The sequence below is a fragment of the Chiloscyllium punctatum genome, chromosome 45 (assembly GCF_047496795.1).
Source record: "Chiloscyllium punctatum isolate Juve2018m chromosome 45, sChiPun1.3, whole genome shotgun sequence".
Taxonomy (NCBI): domain Eukaryota; kingdom Metazoa; phylum Chordata; class Chondrichthyes; order Orectolobiformes; family Hemiscylliidae; genus Chiloscyllium; species Chiloscyllium punctatum.
This window is the reverse complement of record NC_092783.1, coordinates 53,752,271-53,776,916: the sequence shown is the minus strand read 5'-3', so window position 1 is coordinate 53,776,916 and position 24,646 is coordinate 53,752,271. Positions and strand designations below refer to the sequence as shown.

Below are 24,646 nucleotides of genomic sequence, written 5' to 3'. Positions count from 1 at the left end.
CGTTAGGTGAGGAGATTAGGACCCGTGGACACAGCCTTAGAATTAGAGGGGGTAAATTCAGAACAGAAATGCGGAGACATTTCTTCAGCCAGAGTGTGGTGGGCCTGTGGAATTCATTGCCGCAGAGTGCAGTGGAGGCCGGGACGCTAAATGTCTTCAAGGCAGAGATTGATAGATTCTTGTTGTCTCGGGGAATTAAGGGCTACGGGGAGAATGCGGGTAAGTGGAGTTGAAGTGCCCAGCAGCCATGATCGAATGGCAGAGTGGACTCGATGGGCCAAATGGCCTTACTTCCACTCCTATGTCTTATGGTCTTATAGGCTTTCTCAGTTTCTACTGACCAGCAGATTTCTAACTAAACACTCCTAGTCTGGAGGATACACAAACTGCATGCCGAGATAATTGAGCTATTTAACTGAGCTGGAAAATTTCTTTAACTGTTTTCTGCATGAAACTACTTGCTTCTGAACTGGTTTTTTATGACTGTAAAAACTTTTCAGTCTCTAGATTACCTAAAACCAATCTTTGACTATTCTGAAAAAACAAACAAGCTGTGCATCAACCACCTTACCTTTATGTGTTTTATGCTACCCTAGTATAAATATATTCATAACACTCAAGGGGCTCCCTGTTGTCGGATGCATTCAGAATTGAAATTAACGAAGGAACATTTTTAAGGAATGAGTCATTGGAAGTAACCAACACCCATATGCCACCATTTTAAAATTTAAATCCTAAAAACTTTTAATATAAAAATCTCACATCTTTCATCTCAACATGTTGTATAGTATAATTAGACTTTTTTTCAACACATCAAATAAATTTGGTTTTAAAAAGAGAACTCTAAAATATTAGACAAATGGAATACTTTCCAAACCAAACAAAGAAGCTAAAAATACTCAGCTAATCTGCCAGGATATGCAGTAAGAGAAAGAGTTAATATTTCAAATTGTATACCTGTAAAAAATAAATAATTAATGAACTAACCTGGAGAATAATGAAAAGATTTCATATTGCTTGGTGCAAAAGCAATATTACACTTCTTTCCACATTCATCCAAATCCAAGTACATTATCAGGGAATGACTCAGCCATCCATCTTGCTGTTCAGAGTTATAAATGCAACTTCACAGACAAAATGCTGGCAGACAGAATTCAGAGCAGATCCTAGTCCTTAATTAACACACCTTTCTTCTCAATTTATACACAAGTATGCCAGGTGCCAACTCGGCTTTCTATACATAAAAAGTTTACTAAACATGAAAATGTTTCAAAGTTGACATAAAGCCTTAAAACTGGATGTAAACATATGAAGCAACATTTATGAATGAAACAGCTGTTCTCCATTGTGAATTTCAAATAAACCTGTACAGGCTCAATTTGGTTAGTGTTGGAAAGCAACAGTTTTCAGATAGCAAAAACTGTTTCGATATAAATGCAAATCAGATTTAATTCAGAAAATTAGAGATTGCGCGATCTTAGATTTGGTAGATTTAAAATTATACTCAATATTTATAAAAAAAGGGGTGACTTATGGTTTCTGTAGCTCTCCAGGCATTGGGTTTTTTCCTCATGTATGCTGTAGGCTAGTTGAGATGCTATGAATAATAACTATTATCACTACCATTTTTTAAAACTAGGTGGCAGGAAGTGAGTTAGAACAGTCCTGGCTTTGTACTGCATTACAATTCTTTTACTTCAATGAAAGTGGTTCTACTGTTCCTTAGAACAACAGATATGGCAGCTGCTTTGATAGTCCACAAGGAGGTGCCTTACCATTCAGTCATTTAGCTTGAGAACGGAGAACAACTACGAAAGGCAACATGGTTACAATACCTTTGTAAAATTGTCTAGGATATGAGCAATACAGGTTAGGCCAGTATTTACTACCTGACCAGTGACCAGAGGCCTGTGACCAGTGGAGTACCACAAGGATTGGTGCTGGGTCCTCTATTTTTTGTCATTTACATAAATGATTTGGATGCGAGCATAAGAGGTACAGTTACTAAGTTTGCAGGTGACACCAAAATTGGAGGTGTAGTGGACAGTGAAGAGGGTTACCTCAGATTACAACAGGATCTGGACCAGATGAGCCAATGGGCTGAGAAGTGGCAGATGGAGTTTAATTCAGATAAATGAGAGGTGCTGCATTTTGGGAAAGCAAATCTTAGCAGGACTTATACACTTAATGGTAAGGTCCTAGGGAATGTTGCTGAACAAAAAGACCTTGGAGTGCAGGTTCATAGCTCCTTGAAAGTGGAGCCACAGGTAGATAGGATAGTGAAGGCGGCGTTTGGTATGCTTTTCTTTATTGGTCAAGAGTATTGAGTACAGGAGTTGGGAGGTCATGTTGCGGCTGTACAGGACATTGGCTATGCCACTGTTGGAATATTGCATACAATTCTGGTCTTCTCCTTATCGGAAAGGTGTTGTGAAACTTGAAAGGGTTCAGACAAGATATACAAGGATGTTGCCAGGGTTGGAGGATTTGAGCTATACGGAGAGGCTGAACAGGCTGGGGCTGTTTTCCCTGGAGCGTCGGAGCCTGAGGGGTGACCTTATAGAGGTTTACAAAATTATGAGGTGCATGGATAGGGTAAAGAGACAAAGTCTTTTTCCCTGGGGTCAGGGAGTCCAGAACTAGAGGGCATAGATTTAGGGTGAGAGGGGAAGATATAAAAGAGACCTAAGGGGCACAGAGGGTGGTACGGATATGGAATGAGCTGCCAGAGGAAGTGGTGGAGGCTGGTACAATTGCAACATTTAAGAGGCATTTGGAACGGTATATGAATAAGAAGGGTTTGGAGGGATATAGACTGGGTGCTGGCAGGTGGGACTAGATTGGGTTGGGATATCTGGTCGGCATAGACGGGTTTAACAGAGATGCTGTACATCTCTATCACTCTGAATGGATAGTGAGAAACCAGAAGAAATTGTTGCAGGTGGCAGTGCGCCCATTCAAATGCTGCTCCCATCCTTCTGAGTGCAAGAGGTCCTAAGTTTGGTAGATGCCTTCACAGAAGCCTCGGTGAATAACTACAGCGCATTATATAGATGGAACACATAGCTGTTACTGTGTAGTGGTGAGGGAAGTACATTTTGAAGGGAGTGAATGAAGGATCAATAGAAGATCCTTTGGTCTGAATAGCATTGAGCTTCAATGTTGTTGGAATTATACTTATCCAGGCAACTGGAGTAGATTCCATCACACTGTTGAGTTTTGTCTTGTAGATGGTGGTGACCAGGTAATTGGGGAGACAGGAGATAGATTAATCACAGAGAATTCCTAGTATGCAACCTGCTGACATAAATGTAGCATTTATATGGTTGGTCCAGTTCAGTTTCTGGTTAATACGGAGTCCAGAATTGAATTCTCCCCACTATTAACATTATGTTATTGTCATTAAATATCAAGGGGCTACGGTTAGATTCTGTCCTGTTGTACGTGGTATCGTCTGGTAATTATTTAGCACGACTTTTATCTGCAACTTATTAGCCCGAGCCTGGATGTTGTCCAAGTCTTACTACAAATGGCACAGATTGCCTCAGTGATTAAAATGTTGCAAATGGCGCTGAACATGGACAGGCCTAGGACAGCATCCAGAGGAACTCCTTAAGCGATGGACTGCGGCTAACATGGCTGACCCTCAACAGTCTCAACCATCTTTCTTATAATAGGTGGGACTCCAACCAAAATAGAATTTTTCCTTATTCCCATCCTTCCATTTTGTTGGGCTCTTTGATGCTTTATGTGGTTGAATGCCACCTTGGAGGCAATCATTCTCATCTCCCCTTGAGTTCAGCATTTTTCATCAGCTTTAAACAATCACCATTGATAATTGCACAATTCCCAGTATCATTGCAACACTCCATTAACTGAAGCAATATAAGTGCCATTTGCAGCAAGACTTGGACAACATCTAGGCTTGGGTTGATAAATCACAGGTAAAGTTAATGCCAAATAAAGTTAATGCCAGGCAGTGACTATGTGAAAGGGGACAGAATGAACTCAGGAGTTGACTGATTCGATGGAAGCCAAACTGAACAGCAAGAGCAGGTTATTCCTTTGCAAGTACCTCTTCAAAGTCAAGGTCAGCAACTCCTGCCATTACAGCCACAACATGACCTCCCAACTGCTGACAATTGAGGCAACGCAGCTAAGGTGGCAACTGGTCAGGTTGGGTTTACCTTTTACGTGCACAGGACACAGTTGGGAAATTTCCCAACTTGTTCAGAGATTCCCGTATTGCAGCTGTACTGAAATAACTTGGTCAAAATGCAACTAGTGTGTTGCAGCACAAGTCTCCAGTTTTTTTTCTGGCCAGGTTGTATGTCAGGGTTCAGAGGCTTTGCAGTGACTTTGAATTGGTGAAGACTGGCACCTGAAATGCTGGTGATGATGGAGGCAGCAAACACTGATCATTCACTTGGCACTTCCAGTTGAAGGTGGAAATAAGAATTTCAGCCGGGTCTTTTACATTGATCTGCTGGCTTTGCCCATTGAGGATGGGAATACTTCTGGAGTTTCATCTTCAGTTGTTTAATTATCCATTACCATTCACCACTATGTGGGGTATAATGTACAGCTTAGATCTGATCCATTAACTATGAGATCACTTAGCCTCATCCATAGCATGTTGCTTTTGCTGTTTGACACAAAAGCATTATGTTGTCGTTTTCCCAAGTTGACAGCTTACTTTTAGTTAGGCTTATTTCTGTTCTGGCATGCCTTCTGGCACTCTATTAAACTGGAGTTGACCGCCCAAACATGATGGCAAGAGTGGATCATTCGGTTACTGATTGTGACAAAGACAATCCTGTTACTGCTGGTTGCCCACACCACCTCATAGATGCTCAGTTTTGGGTTGCCAGATTTGTTCTGTGTCCCATTTAGCCCAATGGTAATGCACCACATATTGGATGATATTCTCAATGTACATGACATAACTTCAGTTTCACAAAGACTTCGTCCAGAATCATCATGGCTGGACAACTGCAGCAGGTGCACTGGCAAGAATGAAGTCAAGTAGATTTTTCTCTTCTATTGGTTCACTTGTAATACAATTAGAGCATAGCAACTATGTCCTTTAAGACTCAATCATATAGGTGCTACGGAGTCACACTGTTGATGAAATTGAAGTCCTTCAATGGAGATACATTTTGTGCCCTGCCATCTTCAGTGTTTCCTTTAAGTGGGATTCAACATGCAGGACTGAGTCAGCAGCCAAGATGGAGGTAATGGGGAACAACAGGTGACAATCAGAAGGTTTTCTTATTCTCTAATGCCATCATATTTTGCAGGATCTGGTCTTCCACTGTGGCAACACCTTCAGTGGTCTTCTTGCCAAGGTGGCAGTATATAGCCAGGTGATGGTGGTGTTTGGCACATTGTAACAAAATATTGAAAATATGACTATTTCAGGCTGTTGGCTAAGCTGTGGGACAGTTGTTCATTTTAGCATGGAGAATTTTGGAAGGTTAATAGGACTGAGTTTTCCATGGTAATTTCCAGTGCCTCGTCGATGACAGTTGACTTATCCCATTTCATTTCTTTCCATTCTTTAGGCTTTGCAGTGGTTTGATACAACCGAATGGCTCGCTTGGCTGTCTCAACCATACTGCTGTGGGTCGATTCATATTTAGATGAAAACAGATAAAAATGACAGGTCTCCTTCCCTCAAAGGACACTACTGAAGCGGTTTGCTTTTTTAGGATAATAGACTATGGTTACATGCGCACCATGAAGTTGTTTTTTTCTCTCCAGATTTTAGTGAAATTTCGATTCAACATCTGCCATAGCGGAGCTTGATCTTATGACCCAGAATATTAGCTTGGGTTTCTAGATTACTCGTCAAGTGACATTATGTCACTGACTTCCCTCCTGATGCTCATTGTTTTCACCAATACTTCTTTTAAGCTTTTCCTTTAACAAACAAAAATACTGCAGATGTTGGGGAACCTGAAACAGATAAAATATTGAACAGAAAAAAACAAACAGATTTGAATCCAATATCACCTCTCTCTCCACTGGTGCCTCTAGACCTGCTGGCTTTTCCCCAGTACTTCATTTTTATTTACTTTGCCTTAAATGCTATCTTTCTGCCCTTTAATATGTTTCTAATAAATTTGGCTTATTTCCTTCTGTATCAAATCAAGATTTTTTTTGTCAACCCATTGCCTTAATTACTTAAGATGGGTCATTGTGCATTCATGTATGGATTCAGATGACCACTTCAGCAACATACACTAACAAATACATGCTACTGATTAATCTCATTTGCTTGAGTTATGTCATTGCAACAATTTATGGTCATTTTACATTATAGAGATTAAAGTTTTTCAAAACTGACATTTAATCCAAAAATGATCACAATTTTCCAGAACATGTGTTTCTGGCAGTGATGTTTATTTATATTATGAAATGATAAATTACAAACAGTACATACTTGGGTGAAACAGAATTACTACTTACTTAAAATACAAATCTTTGAAGGTGAAGTGCGTCTCCACTATGCCTGTAGTTTTCACTCTGGTCCTCAAAACATCTTGTTGAGTTGGGATGTAGCCTTGTAAGGAAATTCTATCCAAATCATTCAAATAACTAAAGAAAATGATTTACAATTGACAAATTTAGTGAAAATACACTATTAAATCTAACCCAATTAATTTTCCAAGATATAGGCCAATGGTCACTACTTATAATCACTACATGTAATAATTTAAGTATTGTTGATTGAAGAGTAACTGATAGAATCTAATGAGAATGGGTTAGATGAGCTAGAGCTCAAGCTCCAATTTCACACTGACTTGTCAGAGCAAATCAATGTGTTAGTTTTTGTGAAAATTACATAAATCACTTAAGGTACACACTTCTTTGATTAGAGATCTGACACCAAGATGCTGCACAAATGCAAATTACCCATCTGGTACCGCTATGCTACTATTGCGCATCTCTAGGCTATTCATGTACTTCAACTTTTAGGAAGCAATTTTACATTTCGGTCATAAAACAATTTTATGCACAATATCTTGCAAGCTTTACCCTAGTTTTTTGGTGCAGTGACAGTTTCTAATATTTGAGCACTAGTGCATTTCTACACAAAAGTAGGTGCATGCTATTAATTTTCCATTTTGGGGAAAATGCTCAGTTGTTTGGTACAGTCAATGTAAAAAGGCAGGCGGGGGGGGGCTGGGTTACAGGAGAAACCATGTTAGTCAACATCTAGTTTGGATAACATTTTATGCAGTTAATGATAATGATAGTCTGGTAAGCTAATGATAATCTGGTAAGCAATCACCATGTTGATCAGGAAAAGAAAACAAAATGCAAGATGTCATACCATCTTTGTCAAAGTACCATTAAGCCATGAAAACAAAAGACTCACAACGACAGTGTTTTACGTAAAGCTATTTTTGATAAAAATAGATCTGTCCTAGCTGTGTCTGTTCTACTTATACGACAGTAAATAAATATCAGAACTTTTATAATTAAAATTATGATCATGTCCACCTCTCTGGTTGACTATCTTCCTTTAGGGTTGAAGATAATCAATAAAGGTTAAGTACTTGGCACAAATAAAACTCACCTGCCAGATCACCTCTGCTAATTTTATTGGTCCTATCTATATGAAGACACGATTATTAAATTGTCTTTGTTACAAGCTATAATAATGTTCAATGTTATAAGTGTCATTAGGAGGAACAACAAAGTATTCCCCACCAACACTTATATACCCTTGGTATTCCTAATCTCTATCTCATGATTTAAAAAAATCTGATTTTCCAAACCAAGATCCTTCCTCACAAACATCCTTATGTCAGCTTTTATCAGGGCAATACCCCTTATTTGCCTTTCTTTTAGAAATGTTACGTAACCATAGACTATTTATTTCAAAACCTAGCGAACATGTCTCTGTGAAGGCAATTAGATATAAACCACGTAACTATTTGTGCATCAGTTCATTCATTGTTTTGAGGAAACCTTTTGCATCTAGATATGGTGAATTCACTTTTGTTGTTTACTCCCGTTCGTTGCATGGACCTTAGTCAGATACACTATGACCATGAAACTTTCTGGCCTAAACAGGTAGGTGTTCTTTATTTGCCTTAATAAAATAACTTTGGTACTAAAAAAATACTTACTATGATGCAGAGTCATTCAGCTGATATTCTCTGGATCTACCAAAACAAGCCTGAACACCACCATCTTGCCACAATCGTTTGATAACTCCTGCAAGTTCTGTTGTCATGATCCCTTCCTCTGTAGTTCCTGCTAGGACAAACAACTGGCGGGCATCATCCTACATACAAACAGAGTACTTTAAAGGTCATAAACTACCTTAAACAGTATGGTACTGTGCATTTAAACGAGTGAAGAAGAGGCTTTACTTTGCACAATTAACACAAATGTTTCATATATCACAACTGCCTAGAAAAATATTGTTTCTAAATTGAAATGAAGAATAGCTACAAATCAAGAATTAAAAAATAGATTTGAAATTAAAAGTTTAGCAACAGAAACTACAATAAACATAATCCAATACAGCATTGCTCTAATATTTTAATGCGTCTGTTAATTCCATTACTTTTAACTTTCATTCATTTTTAATATTCAACTTCAAAATTTAAATCTGATCAAAACTTCAAAAAGGAAAAAAAAGACCTTTAATTTTGCTATGATCTCAACCACAAAATTAATTTTGTTCTCAAAAGTCAGTGATACCCAACGTTAGGTAGTAGAACATTTCTAGCAATTATAAGTACAAGAACAAAGCAGATTAAATGGGGTCTCATTCTCGCCTGTACCCTCAACACAGACATTTTTAAAAAAAATCTTGTCATTTCTTTAAAATGTCTGAAGAGAAATCTCAAATCATAACGCAAACTTAAAATTAAACAAATTAATTGCTCTTTAAAATGATGGCCAATCAGAAAATAGATTTTCCAAGTCAACTCTGAACTGCTAATGAATAGAAATAAATATTATCTGCTATTTCCTAAGTTAAGAGTCTCTTCTACTCAACCTTCTTCTGTAAGATTTCAGCTCAACCGTAACCAAAGGATTGCATCTGTATATTTAAATATCAATGATGTGTACTCACTGCTCTTGTTGGGTCTCCAAAGTCAACCTTCAAACGTCCCATGGCCCTGATTATAGCAATGATAGACTGAATTGTATTGCTATAAACCACTGCTTTATATTGTTTGCACTCCTCCTCAGAGTACCCATCCTCATGAATGATTCTACAAGGGTAAATGCAAAAAAAATTAAAGTTGATTTGCAGAATGCAAATTTGAAATAAATGCAAGTTTAGGACTAAAGACAACTCAATTAATGTGAAACCATGAACCACCACCATATAAACATAGTCAAATGAGAAACTCAAAAGAAAATGTACTGTTAAACTTTCATTTTTAAAAAAAAAGAATTAGCTCATCATTATTGAAGGTTCTTTTAAGTTTAACAGAAGCAAAACAGTGCTTTCAACACCAAGAACTATTTCTAGTGAGTAATGTGAAAACATGGTTACTTTCCACAATGAGCAGCTATCTTGAATCTCCTCACTCAATAATGTCGGCTCCAACAATATCAGCAAATATTTCCACCAAACAAAGCACTGAATTGACTTCCTTGATAACTCAGTAGTAACAGGTATAAACATGCACTGCAATGGTGAGAGTAAATGAAATTCTATTGGATCTTTCATGCAAAATCAATAATATCTACATTTCATAAAGGATTTCATCTGTAGCTAGAAATTATGAAGTCGCTGGTCTCTGAAAAGATCCTAATCCCAATCAAAGTAACCTCCCTCTCTCAAGGAGCAGCTTTTTGATCAAAGTTGAAGAGGTTGACATTGTCATTCAATAGTTAAACCCAAAGTTTCTTTCAAGTACCAAAATAGGTTTTCAAATATCAAACTTGTTGCAACTTTAGGGACAGCATTTACAACAGAAAGATGCACTTTGCTCAATCAAATCTAGTTACTTATCAATGCCTTTTAAACCAAGAGAAATGGCCAAGATGTTTGTCCAGAAATCTAATGACACACACAAAAGCAGGCAAAACCAGTTAACAGGATCAGAAACAAATAAGATTTTATGGATTATTGTGTATCTTTGTTGATAGTAACTACAATGGTCATCAAATCTGAAAGTCTTCTTGAAGCATGGAGGAGTAATTTTTTTTCAGCTTATCAACAGTGATAAGTAAAAAGCTAATTTCAAATTTTGTTAAGGGTCACCTTGTATTGATGTCTGATGACGTGTGCGAGGCCAAAGGGCAATACATTAACACTGCAATCAGTGTCCCTTACCCTTTATACACAATGAGCAACTTACAATTACAACTGTTACTGTATTCTGTTAAGTTTACGCATTGAGACTAACGCATCTGTTCACATTGTGTAACTATATTCAATACTACTCTCTTCCAGTTTGAGATATGAAAAAATGTAGAGAACACAAAGCTTCCTAATAGAACATGAAGGAAAGCATTAGGCATAGCTGACTGAAGTTACTACAGTTCTACTTAATCTAAATATACACAGTACTATTCATATTGGTATTTCAAAGATCTACACTGAAGTGTGCACTTCATTTTAAAACTTTTGAAACATAAAATTCAATAAATTATCAAAGATGTATAAACTGTTTCAGACTCACTTCATTTGTTTTACAATCGTACTTTTCCCAGATTCTCCTGCACCTGCAAAAGAAAAATATAACTGTCACATCTAAGCACCTCCACATAACCTTACATTGCAACAAACATACTTAATAGTCACAACTAAACATACAACCCTGACTATTGTGCAACATTAACCACAAATGTGAAAACTATTTCCAAATACTGTATTCCTACTGGTTCTATGAACATGCTGGGGATCTATCAAAAGCAGAAACAGTGGAAGCAATTAACAGTTTAAAAAAATCAAATATCAATAAAACATCAGTGGTGCACGCAACATGTAAATTCAAGAAACAAGATCTTATTATTTAAATACATAGCATTTGACATGTATTTGAATGTTGGTTGACCAAAGACATGTAACTGTCAATGAAAAGTCATACTTTGCCTCAAAGCTGTTGTAGCCTGTGATACATAGTATAATGTTGTAACTAATATAGAAAACACAATAAAGGGCACCGGTTATTTCTGACAGGCTTGTGCTTTGGGAAGTGTTTCAGCTAACAGGACATTTGGGATGCTTGGACAAGGCAAGTACACCTCAACTACAATGAAGGACATAAATGAGTAGCATGAGTATCAAACTGGAACTGTCATTTAAATTAAATCATACAATATCAAATAAGGTAAAGAAAGCTAAATCATGATCGAAAAGGAAGGCTGGATAAGGAGCAATGAATAACATATCAAAAGCTCCAATTATAATATAAAGGAATGCACTCAACACTTCAGTTAGCTTTCAGCGACAGACAAATGTAGTAACTTGGCCATAACTGAGGAGTTATGGGGGACCTCGCCACAAGTACTGGGGAAGGAGGAAGCTGTTCTGATGGGATAGACTTCACCTGAACCATGCTGGGACCAGAGTCCTGACAAACAGCAAAGGGCTTTAAACTAAATAGTGGGGGAACAAATTTAGTTGCATGGAAAATAATGAAAAAGGTGGGGAGGACTCAGCAGAGGTTTTTAAAGATCCCAGAACAAGTAATAAGACAGATTATTGAAAGAGTTCAGAGATATACAAATGAATTGCTTATTTTGGTTCACACCTGCATTTTTCCAGAATTTTCTGGTTTTATCCTAGACACAAGAGGTCCCGAGACATTACTTGATTTAAAAAAAAGGAGAGTTCATCCTAGTGACCTGCATAACAATTATCCCCTCCTTCAACACTCCTTAAAAATATTATCAGGATATTTTTGTGCTGTTTGTGGAACTTTGCTTTGTCATGCAAATATAGCAACAAAATTTATACAGTCAGTAAACATCTAAAGTATTGCTTTGGCTTTAGGAACAGCTGATTGATGAAGTTGCCTTTCTCTTAAAATATACAACCTTGACCAAACATTTGACCAATACTTCAATATCTCTTTACACAGTTGGCTGTCAAATTTTGTTTGATAATGCTCAGAAGTATGTTGGGACATGTTACTGCTATAAAAGCACTACATTGTTGTACTTTGAGGTATAGTCAGAACCAACAATTGCTAGTAAATGCTGCATCATTTACATAACCAGTTTGTTGCACATTTCAGCTATTGTTAATTGCAAAATGACATCAAATAGGCAGAATATCTAGGCTGTCCCGATATAGTTGGCAAAACTGGAAAACAATCACAGCCTTACCAGTCCTACTGAGCCTGTAATCTGCTCTATTACTATGTCAAATCCCAAAGTCTATAACTACATTCTGTGTACTGTAACTCTTTCACCTTCAAAACTTGGGGCTGTAAACATTAATTTTCAGAACTCACTGACCAGCCCATGTATGTATTTATTTTTGTTGTTATACTCCAGGCATAGAATTCATGTTCCTATGGGCAGTTTCTGAAGATTAATGCATGAAATAAAAATTGTCACCAACCCACTTCCACAGCTCACAATGCTACCTGTTAATAAATTGCAATGCTGTTTTGCAAAATTGAAACAGAATTGGATCCAAAACAAACATTTGTCTCAGTTTTCATAATAAACAATTACCTTGTTTGTTTCATTCCCAACTGATTATGTTACCATATTTTAGACCATTTCCATATATGAGCCCTAAATCTCAATCTTCCAAAAGTTCTTTTCATTAGCCTTGAATCTAGGTAGAGTTCAAAATTCTTTCCATGATGATAATCTTATTTATCTGGTTAATGAAATTGCAACTGCACCATAAATCCAAGGTAAGCAACACGAGATCTCATTTCGAGTATAGACAAAAACAAACAACTTATTTCACTACGTTAACAGAATCTGGCCCAAACAGAGTGGGATCAGCTACTTGCAAGAAAATCTACAGGGCAATGGGAGTCATTCAAAAAGTACACATTCCTGTATAGGTGATGGGGAGGGAATGGAGAATAAAGCTTATGAGCAACACCAAAGACTAAAAACAGCAATAGCCACGGAATAGAAGCAAGAATACAGGGGGTTACTTTTAAAAAAAGTTAGCAGAGTAATGAGGGGTTATGAATAAAGGAACATTGGTGGTAAAATAAAGAATAATCTAAAGGACTCTAACAAGTATGTCAGAGGCAAGATGATAACCAGAGACCGTACAGTCCATTAGTTCCATGTGCGTGAAACTGGAAAACACAAATGAGCTTTTAAATGATCATCATGTGCCTGAATTCACTATTGACAAGAATTATTTAGGTATAAAAATCAGGGAGGGCAACTGTGATAAAGCAGAACAAATTAACATTGAAGGGACGACTCATTAGTGAGCTTAAAATTGGATAAATCCTCAGTCTCAGATGAGGATGTATCCTGGGCTGTTGTGAGAGGGTAACATTAGAAATTACAGAGGCCTGGACGGTCACTTAAAATCCACTCTGAACACTGGAGAGGTGTTAAGGATTGGAAGAGTCATGTGGTATAGTATTCAAGGATAATAGGGACAAAGAAGGGAACTATAGGCCAGCAAGTCTAATATCAGTGGTAAGGAATTTTCTTGAAACACTTGAGGGACAGAATTTATCGTCACTTGGAGAGACAAGGAAAATCAGCATGGTTTTGTCAGAAGAGATCACGCTTAAATTTCATTGAATTTTCATTAGGTGGTGACTGAGTATGTGGTTGAAGGTACTGCAGTTGACATAGACTTCAAGATTTTTGACAAGGAGTCACATGGGAGGGTGGTCAAGAAGGTAAAATACCTTTTGATCCAGGGTTATTTTGTAAATTGGATCCAAAATTGGCTTAGGTGAGGGTGCTGGTTGAAAGTTGCTTGCATTACTAGAAACTGGTGTACTGTGGCAAACCACAGGATTTGGTACTGGGTCCCTTGCTGTTTGCAGCATATGTTAATAATTTGAACACAAATATAGGGGGCTTGATTGGTAAGTTTGCAGATGGCAAAAAAAAAGTGGTCATATGGTAAATAGCAAGGAGGAAAGCTGTAGAATACAGGAAGATAGAGAAAATCTGGTCAGATAGGCAGAACGATGGCAGGTGGAGCTTAATCCTGAAAAGTATGAAATAATGCATTTGGTAAGACTAACTAGGCAATAATAAAAGCAATGAGGATTAGGGACCCTCAAGTTTTCACACACCTAGATTCTTGAAGGCAACAGTACAGGTGGACAGGCTGTTTGTGGTTGCATACTAGATACTTATCTTTTACTAGTCTAGGCAATTTAAAATTTGTATAGTTATAATGGAGCTGTAAAGGCCACACTGACTACTGGATGCAATTCTAGTCACACTATTGGAAGGACATGATTGCACTGGAGATTTCCATAAATGTTGCCCAGACAGCATTTTGCTTATGAAGAGACACTAGATAGGTGAGGGTTTACGTTACAATAGAGAAGTCTGAGAGAGGTCAACAAAAGTATCAAGGGCTAGATAGGGTTTTTGGGAATAAACTTTTCCTTTTAGTAGAAGGGTCAATTAGTAAGGATATAGATTTAAGCTAACATGCAGATGGTCTCGAGGAATTAAGGAGAACTTTTTATTACCATAGATGTTGTGGGTATTTAGAACTCAACTCCCTGAAAGAGTTGTAGAGGCAGGAACCATCACAAAATGTCAGAAGTTGTTAGATGTATACTTCAAATGCCACAGCATACAAAGCTGTGGGATGAGTGCTGGGAAATGAAGGGAAAGCAGATTCAACATTTTGGGTCCAGTGACCCTTCTTCACTTAAGGGATGCAAAAAATTGACTCTGCTTTCTCCCTGCAGATGATACCAGACCTGAGCTTCTCCAGCAATTTCTAATTATTTTTTAGATTCCCATCATCCATGGTTCTTTGTTTTTTGCCATAAAATAGAATGAGAGTAGATAGGTGCACGTTGAATGGTGGGCAGGAATGGCTGGAGGACAGTTGCAGTACTCTGTTATAAGTTAAATAATTTATATGTTCCAAGGGTTAGAAGCTGGTCAAGTTAGTCATACTGCACGCAAGAGATTTAGTAATTCTCAAAACTTTGTCAAACAAATGCCAGCTGTGAACACAGTAAACGTTGCTGCCACCACCACCACCACCATCTTCACTCAGGCCAAAATCACTGATATCTCCCACAAATGAAGTCACAACGAACAAATAATAAAGCACAACTCCTTGTTATCAAGATTTATCCAAAAATTTTAACAGTTATTTTGCAACTGTCTGAAGCTACTTCTACATTGCAGTAAGACCTGATTTAATAGTGCTGACTCCTGATACTTTGGTCTTGCAAAGCTAGCTGTAACATGAACGTAAATTTTAAATAACAACAGGAAAAAATTTTAATTGGGTATTAGCAGATCATACTAAATTATTTTCAGACTATAGCTGGCAGAATGAGACAGAAATCAGGAGTTAATATTACTGTCACAGATACTATCACATATGACTTGTAGCAAGCTCTATAAAAATGGCTTCCAACTGGATACAAAATTGACTTTAAAGGCAGGAGACACAGTGTAATGAAGGAAGGTTGTTTTTTGGACGGGAGACCTGTTACCAGCTGCATTCCACGGAGATTGATGCTAGTTCTACTTTTGTTTATCATTTATATAAATGATTTAGATAAGAATATAGAAGGCATATAAGTTTGCAAATGACACCAAAATTGATGGTATGGTAGTCTGTGAAGGTTATCTAAGATTATCAAAGGATTTTGATCAAATAGGTCAATGGACTGAACAGTGACAGATGAAGTTTAATTTGGATAAATGCAAGACATTGCATTTTGGTAAAACAAAGCAGGGCGGAACCTATACATTTAAAAAGTAGAGCCCTGGGCAGTATTGTAGAACTGAGACACCTAGGGGTACAGGTACATAATTCTTTAAAGTTTGCAGACAGACAGGATGGTTAAAGCAGCATTTAACATGCTTGTCTACATTGTTCAGACCTATGTGTACAGGAGTTGGGATGACATGTTGAGATTGTACAGGATATTGGTGAAGCCTGTTCTGGAGTACTGAGCCTAGTTCTGGCTGCCCTGTTATAGGAAGGATATTATTAAGCTGGAAAAGGTTCAGAAAAGACTTACTGGATGTTGCCAGGAATATAAGATTTGAGTTATAAAGAGGCTGGGAGCAGCGTAGGAGGTTGAGGGGTGAGCTTCTAGAGGTTTATTAAATCATGAAGGGTATAGATAAGTTGGATGGCAAGAGTCTTTTCCTCGGGTAGGGGATTTAAAGAGTAGGGGACACATTTTTAAAGTAAGAGAAAGATTAAAAAAACACGAGGGACGACTCTTTTTGACAGTGTTTCATGCATGGAATGAACTTCCTGAAGAGGTGGTGGATACAGTTGCAACAGTTAAAAGACATCGGATAAGTACAAGAATAAGAAATGTTGAGAGGGATATGGGCCAAGTGCAGGCAGGTGGGACTAGATTAGTTTGGGGTTATTGTCAGTGTGGACTGCTTGAGCCAGAGGGTCTGCTTCCATGCTATATGACTCTACAGCTCATGAACTGTATAGTTGTTCATCCATCAGTCAGTTTAACTTGTAAGTTTGGAAAAGAATTTGGTTTATTACCACATAGATTATTAGCACATTGAGCCCATAAAAATCTCATGACATTCAGCATTTCACTCATTACCTTCCTCATTAACTCGCTGAGCAGACAAATTCATTCATCTCTAAAGGTAATGGATAATTGGACGCTGAGGGTTCCAGAGCTTCCCTATTAATATTTGGAATGCAATACCAAATTAACAATTGTTGAGGGGTCAGTATAACTTTCTAATATGATTTGCATTTCAATGTGGGTATACTTAAATTTTAAATCCAGATTATTAAATATCTGAAGGGAGTTTTCGTTACCAGCAGTGAGACCACATAACAAAAATGTATTCAGCGTCCAAAGTTGGAAAGTTAAACCAGTAGTATAGAAAGTAATCATTGGGAGGCTGCCCCATGTCATACAATTTTGGAGCTTTAATCCCACAAAAACTGGACGGAAGGCTAGAAAGATGACTTCAGAATTTAAAAATCATGCCCTGCAATAACATAATAAGTTTCCAACTATTTGATAAGTATCAGTTGATATGGAGGTAGTCACCCTCTCTAAGATACCTACCAATGGCAATTAGAAAGTAACATTTACATGTGAATCATTTGCTAAGATGTTTCCCAGCCTGGAAGCTTTAGCGCAGATGAGCAACATTTTCCCATCTGTGATGTGGTCTCTCCAACTGACTGTTGTGATGAAACCACATCCAATTAGTCCTAATAGAACCCATTTTTATCTATTCACTCACGGAACATGGAGTCACTATCCATCCATTGCACTTCAAAAAGTATGCCTCTTGTACTATTGCAGATTGTGAAGGTACCCCAAAAGTCGATCGTTAGGGAGTGAACTGCATGATTGGAGTGATTACTGGAATAATTCAAACATGGAAATGAAAGTTTTAGCTTATTTAGCTAAACTGCGTATTTAGCAGTTCTCTCTCCTGGCAGTTGCTACTGGACCTGCATTTTTGTTTCATTTCAGATTTTCAGCATTTGTAGTATTTTGCTTGTGTATACTCACTTCTTAGAAGTACTGATTCAGTGGACTATGTAGATAAATGATCTTCTCTCTGAACTGGTTTGCTTACTGCTAGGTTTCTGTATTCTTTCAGTTTTCTTGCAGGAAATCAGCAGTTACGTGGTTAAACATACATTTCACAAATAACTTAAGTATTTATGACTTGGATTCTAACCATGATACTGCCAAACACTATCCTGGCTGAGGCAAGCTAATTCAACACAGACATAGAATAAAATTCACTGATTGGATATACTGCCGAATGAAATTAGTTTTCCCTCATGAGCTTATCATCAGACAACTAATCACAATAATATGTAACATATTAGGGGAATCAAACTTGACATTTAGAGTAAACGTCTACACAATCAACTCTCATACAGAGACAAAAACAATCATCAATCAGCAAACCATATTAAAAAGTAACTAGGTAAAAATACAGGTAAGTGTAATTTTTACTAAACATGTTTGATACATTTTTACAAAAGCCTATTCTCCTGACTATTATCTGGTAAAATACACTCCTTAAAGTATTTCATTTTGCATTTAGGGCTGCCCAAAATGAACTTTTATATTGTTGCTTCAAGACCAGCCCATATTGTAGCTCACCAGAATAGTGTTGTGTAACTAGAGAACCAAAAGCGCTAGCCTCAAAAGTGGGTGGTTACATAGATATAAGCACTTTCACAATACGTCACATATTTAAGTTTTTTTACATAGAATATGGAGCAGAGACACATTCATGTGTCAGTCAAAAATCAGACAACTTACAAAGAATTAATTTCCACCTGTTTATGTCGGGCAAGGGGACATGAAAAAATAAATATATACTTTGTTTCTATCAGGAAATTTATTCCTCAGCATATGAACTTGCCTGTGTGATTGATCATTGCACTTTCTGACAGTAGAAAGGAGAACAATCTAAACATGTTGCAATCACCGAATGGAAGCCTTGTATATACAGTAGCTTAAAATGGTTGTAAACCGTGAAACAGGTCGTAACATATTTTTACATTGAAACACTAGCTTTTTGCTATGATCTAAAAAGTAGGATCAGTAAGCTGATGTTGTTTTCAACATACCAATAACAAAAAAAGTGAACAAAGAATGCAAAATGAATATGATTAAGCAGAGACGATATTACATTGGACAGCAGAGTCTATTTATAACAGTCTCTGCAATTTAATCTTTCAGCAAGGCCATTTCAGTAACGAAATTTGGTCACAAAAAGCACTGGTGCAACACTCAGCATTCTATCCTAGACCTTCATAATCAGTACTTAACCTGAAAGAAAGGTAAAACCTACATAATTAATTTCCTTTGCCAATTCAAAATAGTAAGACAAGCTAGGTTTCAGAATACAGTAGTAGCATTAATAACACCTTTGGCAAAGTTTAATTTTATTCAAAAGGTTACAAAGATTAAATCAACGGAAGCTAGTTATTTTAATCAAAAATTTAAATATTGTTGGAAAGAGAGAGTTGCTGCCAACCTTGTGTATCCTGGGAAGCACAGAATTTCCAACTGCTTTTTCTATGGTAATGTCCTAGCCAGAATCAATTTACCAAACAGTTAATAAAATGTGGCGCTGGAAAAAGCACAGCAGATCAAGCAAGAGAGGAGGAGGAGAAAGAGAGTCGATGTTTCGGGCTTAATCCTTCATTAGCAATCTTTCTTCATGTAGAATATTGTGATAATTTGAAATTTGATGAGAAGTTTCAGTAATGTCTCTCTCTTTCAGCAATATTCAAAAGCTTCAAGTAACCAGTGTGCCCTTAGTCATAAACCAGTCAGACTCCTACAACATTTCTAAACAGAGGGGACTAATAACAAATATTTACACCGTGGCACCTCAAAGATCAGACAGTGACAGTACAGATGGTGACTATTTGGCCATCATGTCTGAGCAAACCTCACTTTCTGACTCTTGGTCTATAGCCCTCTTGATCACATCTTTCCAAGTGCATTTCGAAACATTTTTTCAGTGCTCCCACGTTTTCAGGCAGTGAGCTCCAGACATCATTAACTTCTGGGTGAAAATATTACTTAACTCCTTCTCTCCCCACCCTGCTCCATCTGATCCTTCTGACAATGAATTTAAATTCTTCTGTCAATTAATTTAAATCTGTCTCCTAGTTACTAAGCAAAATATGCCCTTTCTTTTCACTCCATGCATGTCCAAAGTATTATACGCCTCAAATTAATTTTCCCTTCTGACTCTTCTGATCCAAGGGACCAGCTCATCCAAACTTTTCTATGCCACTTCTAGAAATATGCTCATAAATATCCTACTGTATCCTCTCCAGTATGATCATACCTCTCCAGTAATGCAGTGAGCAGAGCTGCAGTAGTCAAGCTTTAGCCCAAATTGTGTTTTAGACCGTTCGACCGTAGCGTCCCCACTCTATGAATCATAGACTCCTTATACTGTGGAAACAGGCCCTCTGGCCCCACAAATCTACACCGACCCTCTGAAGAGTAGCCCACAGAGATGGATTCCCTACCCTATTATCCTACATTTACCCCTGACTAATGCACCTAACCTACACATCCCCGAACACTGTGGGCAGTTTAGCACGGCCAATTCACCTAGTCTGCACAATTTTGGATTGTTTGAGGAAACCGGAGCACCCAGAGGAAATCCATGCAGACACAGCGACAGCATGCAAACTCCACACAGACAGTTGCCAGAGGTTGGAATGCCGCAGCTAATAAAGTGCTTTCTTATTTTCTTGAACTAAAGCTAACATGAATCTGTGATTTGGAGATGCCAGTTTGGACTGGGGTGTACAAAGTTAAAAATCTCAACACCAGGTGATAGTCCAACAGGTTTATTGGAATGAATCTGTGGATATACTGATTCCTCTGCTCCTCTACAATTCCCCTTATTGTGCCATTTACTTCTTGTGTATTGCCTTGTCTTGGTTTACTTCTCCAAATACCGACTTTATGTAATTCTTTGCCCCTTTCACTATTAAACGCATGGGCAATTTTTATATCTGCGACTATCATTACAAGCATTAAGACTACATAGATGCACACAAGGATCCAAAATGTCAGACCCCATGCTGAGTCCTAAGTGTATTGCATTCATTCAAATCCACATAATCCAACCGTTGTCTGCAACTCTACAATACATAATAGGACCCATTACATGAAAAACATATGGGTAGACAGGAGAAATAAACATCTGCTCAGCCAAACCTAAAGATGATAAATAACTTGAGGCAGGCATAGCCCAATCATGAAGAGAGTCTGTAGTAAGAGCTACTAAGAACTGTAGGTGCTGAAGAGTCAAAGTAGATAAAGAGCGGAGCTGGAAAAAGCACAGCAGGTCAAGCAGCGGAGTAGAAGGGAACTCTATGTTTTGGGTTGGAACCTTTCATCTGGACAGGGCAGGGGTCTGAAAAATAAATAGAGGGAGGGGTGGGACGGCAAAAGGTGGATGCCGATAGGAGGTCCTGCGATTTGTTAGTAGGAAGGGTTGGTGTGGATAGGTGGGAAGGAAGAGAGACAGCTAGGGTCTGGTTAAGGGAGTGGGGTGGAGAGGGAGGGCTGGGTCTGGGGTGACATGGGGTTTGGGGAGATTTGTAAGCTGAGGGCATATGGTTGTAAGCTCTCGAGACGGAAGAGGAGTTATTCTTCCTCCAGTCTCTAGTCAAAATATAAATTGTCCTCTTTTGCATGCCAGCAGATCTGCATATTTCTAAAAAATTTTAGAACTTATGGTTTTGCTTTAACATATCTTCTTTACTGCACAGGTACCACTTACATTTTTTTTAGAAAAATTAGTGCGTATGCAATAATGCACAATTAGCTTTTGAGCAAATCTTGCAACAAAATTACTCAAACAGTTACAAACTTGATCTCATGAGTTTAACACACACTGTCTAGATGGTAGTGGACCCCATGGCACACAGTGGTAACATTCACATTGTACACTAAGGAGTGCTTAGTTGAGATCAAATCTACTGTACTTGCACTTGGAACAGCGAAGTGCATTAGGTGAAAAATTATCCAAATCCACATACTGACATGAGATCATCCTCCATAACCGGTGACACTCACCTACAACAAATATTAATTTGAAAGATTCTTGCTACAACCAGACGGCCATTTCAAATCTTGAAGTCACGGACTGATGTCGTGAAGACTACTGAGGTATTTTAACTTTTGCATTTGAGTAGCCCATAAGATAAAAGTTTTATTTTCAAATTGGATGTTATGTAGAATCCTTATTGGTCAAGAAGAGTGGCCATTCTCTGTTAAAAGGATGGTTAGATTTTAACATTTTACCTACTTTGCTAGACACCATTTCAGTGGGTCCTCAGCAGTGAGAAAATATCCCAAGACAATGTTTCACTCCCACCAATAGTGATGTAATTTCAACTAACTTTGGGTGGGAATCAATTCGGTGGTATTCAATTGAGGCCAAGGACAAAAATCTTCTAGGCTTGTCATCTGGATGATCAGATGGAACTTCAACTGTTTTGCCTCCTTACCCCTCAAATTACGATGCATATCAAAATCAAAAATTAAGAGCTATCTATAAATGGTTCTAGAAACAGAAATGGTTAGGCAATTTTTATTTTAGTCACAAAGCATCATACATTAGGACTGGTTCAGACATGTCACAAAAAAACCAACGCTAGTTACTGCTTCCAGCTTTTAAAATAGCTCTGTTACTCCAACTCCTAATTTAAAATTTTCTCAGCAAGACATCCACTTAAGTCAGTGCCCTGACCCATGAATTTCCTTGTTACTGAAACTTACTAATTTTAGTCAGTTTTTAAAATTTCATCTATACTTCTAACATCGGAGCTGCTGACACTCCTAAGTACAAGCAGTGGGAGGGTAGAGATGTGGTTGGCAGGATTAGAACAACAAAGACTGCCAAGTTGGGATAGGTAACAGAGGCATCTATAATTTGCAGCTGGACCTGGTCTCAAAGAGCATAACAACTGGAGGAGTAAACCATCAGGCTCATCTAGCCTATTCTGCCATTCAGTAAATCATGGCTGAGTTTTTTATGGACACAGCTCCAGCCCCCTTCACTCACTGTAACCCTTAATTCCTTTGTTGTTCAAAAATCCATCTTTGCCTTAATACATTCAATGAGGTAGCCTCAATTGCTTCACTAAGCATGGAATTCCACAGACTCACAACCCTTTAGGTGAAGTTCTTCCTAACTCAGCCTCAAAATAAGGGGTCGTCAGATTTTGGACCATGCCTCCAGTTCTAGTTTCATCCAACACTGGAAACAACGTCTCTGCTTCTATTTTATCGATTTCCTTGATAATATGCTTCTGTAACATCGCCTCTCACTCTAAATTCCAAGGAGTATAGCCCCAGTCTACCCAATTTTTCCTCATAAGCCAACCTTCTTAATTCTGGAATCAACGCTGTGAACTTTTCTCTGCACCCCCTCCAGTGCCAGTACATCCATTCTCAAGTAAGATGACCAAAACTGTACCTGTACGCCAGGCGTGGCCTCACCAACACCCTATACAACTGCAGCATAACCTCCCTATTTTTAAAACTCCATCCTCTAGCAATGAAGGACAACATCCCATTTGTCTCAGTACGGTGGGATGGAAGCTTATGTATTCAGTGGGCTAACAAGGGTTAAGTTAAATCTTAGTATTCTTGCTTGTGATACCTAAACAATCACACTAACATCCACCCAAATGCCCTTGAAACATATTCCAGCCATAGCATTGCCTCACCACATTTTATAGACTTTGCCAGCTCACATCCCTGAAATCACAAGTCTGCAACATATTGACACTTCCCCAATTAGCAACCATTAAAACTTCCTCACCAGCCAATCGCCCACACCAGGGTGGAAGCACCATCCCAAGACAGCGGGTGGGTAAATGACCTGACCACAGATAGTGGATGAGTAAAAATCAGCCATCCCCAACCATACATCAAGGTTGGTGAATTATCTCAACCCCATCTCAGTGGACAAGGGATAAATAATCCCACCCCCTGCAGACCCCCGCCTCGGGAGGGCGGGCAAAACCCCCTGCAGACCCTCGCCTCGGGAGGGTGGGCAAAACCCCCTGCAGACCCTCGCCTCGGGAGGGCGGGCAAAACCCCCTGCAGACCCTCGCCGCTACGGGTTCACATCCAAATCAAACCTCAAAGCCCAAAGACAATCCATATTTGCCTTGCCCTTCTTCTAAAAACTCCAATCCTTTCTTTTGCCAGGGTTGGCTGTTAGGCTGAGGTTTAAAGAGTTAAAGCCAGCCCCTGGTGACCCCAGTGAAACCTACAGCCATACAATTGTTAAAAAATCGCTTTGCTTGTTGCCGTCACTGCCGTTATTTGACAATGATTGATTACCCAGCAGCAGAAGTTTGACCTCCCGGGATGACTTCTCGCCGTCTTCCTTCAGGTTGCGGTCGATCATTTTGCTCCTGGCCATCGCCGCCTTGTCCTCGGCGCTCATGGTGCAGCCCATCCCGGCAGCCGGACAGGGGACCCGGAATCCGGGGCCGAAAGGAGGGAAGAAGAAGAAGGAGAAGGAGGAGGCTTTAGGAAAATCCCCTCAACACCGGGGAAGGAGGGGGGCCGCAAAAAAAAGCACAAACTCCCTTCGCAGACGGTGAGGGAATTTATATATTTCTTTTCTTCTTTCACAAAAAGGTTAATTCGTTCACAGAGACGGAAAGAAATACGTGCGTAAAACGCTCCGAAAAGGGAGAAGATCGATTGAAAGTAAAGTTTTAACCGGGGACCGTTAACAATTCAAAAAGCCACGATCGCTCGAGGGCGGCCGGCGCGAGCCGCGACGGTTAGACTGAGAAACCGGAAACCCGCCCAACCGGAAACCGTCGCCGCACCAAGCACGGCGGGAGTTGTAGTTCGCCTGCCGGTAACACCTGGGCACAAGCCACCGGAAGACCGCCGCCACGTAAGGCATCATGGGAGTTGTAGTTCAGCTGCTGACACTCCTAAGTACAAGCAGTGGGAGGGTAGAGATGTGGTTG

General features: G+C 38.8%; 1 protein-coding gene across 1 annotated transcript in view; it reads right to left on the bottom strand.

Annotated features, from left to right (window-relative positions):
* Nucleotides 1-24,148, bottom strand: part of LOC140467436 (guanine nucleotide-binding protein G(i) subunit alpha-3) — a 33,565-nt gene extending 9,417 nt beyond the window's left edge. The window contains exons 1-5 of the mRNA XM_072563788.1: nt 24,000-24,148; nt 10,665-10,707; nt 9,101-9,242; nt 8,142-8,299; nt 6,472-6,600 (exon numbers count right to left, since the gene is read on the bottom strand). Coding sequence (XP_072419889.1) covers nt 6,472-6,600; nt 8,142-8,299; nt 9,101-9,242; nt 10,665-10,707; nt 24,000-24,117 — 590 coding nt within the window. The 5' untranslated portion in view covers nt 24,118-24,148. The remainder of the gene's footprint in view (nt 1-6,471; nt 6,601-8,141; nt 8,300-9,100; nt 9,243-10,664; nt 10,708-23,999) is intronic.
* Nucleotides 24,149-24,646: the final 498 nt, after the last annotated feature.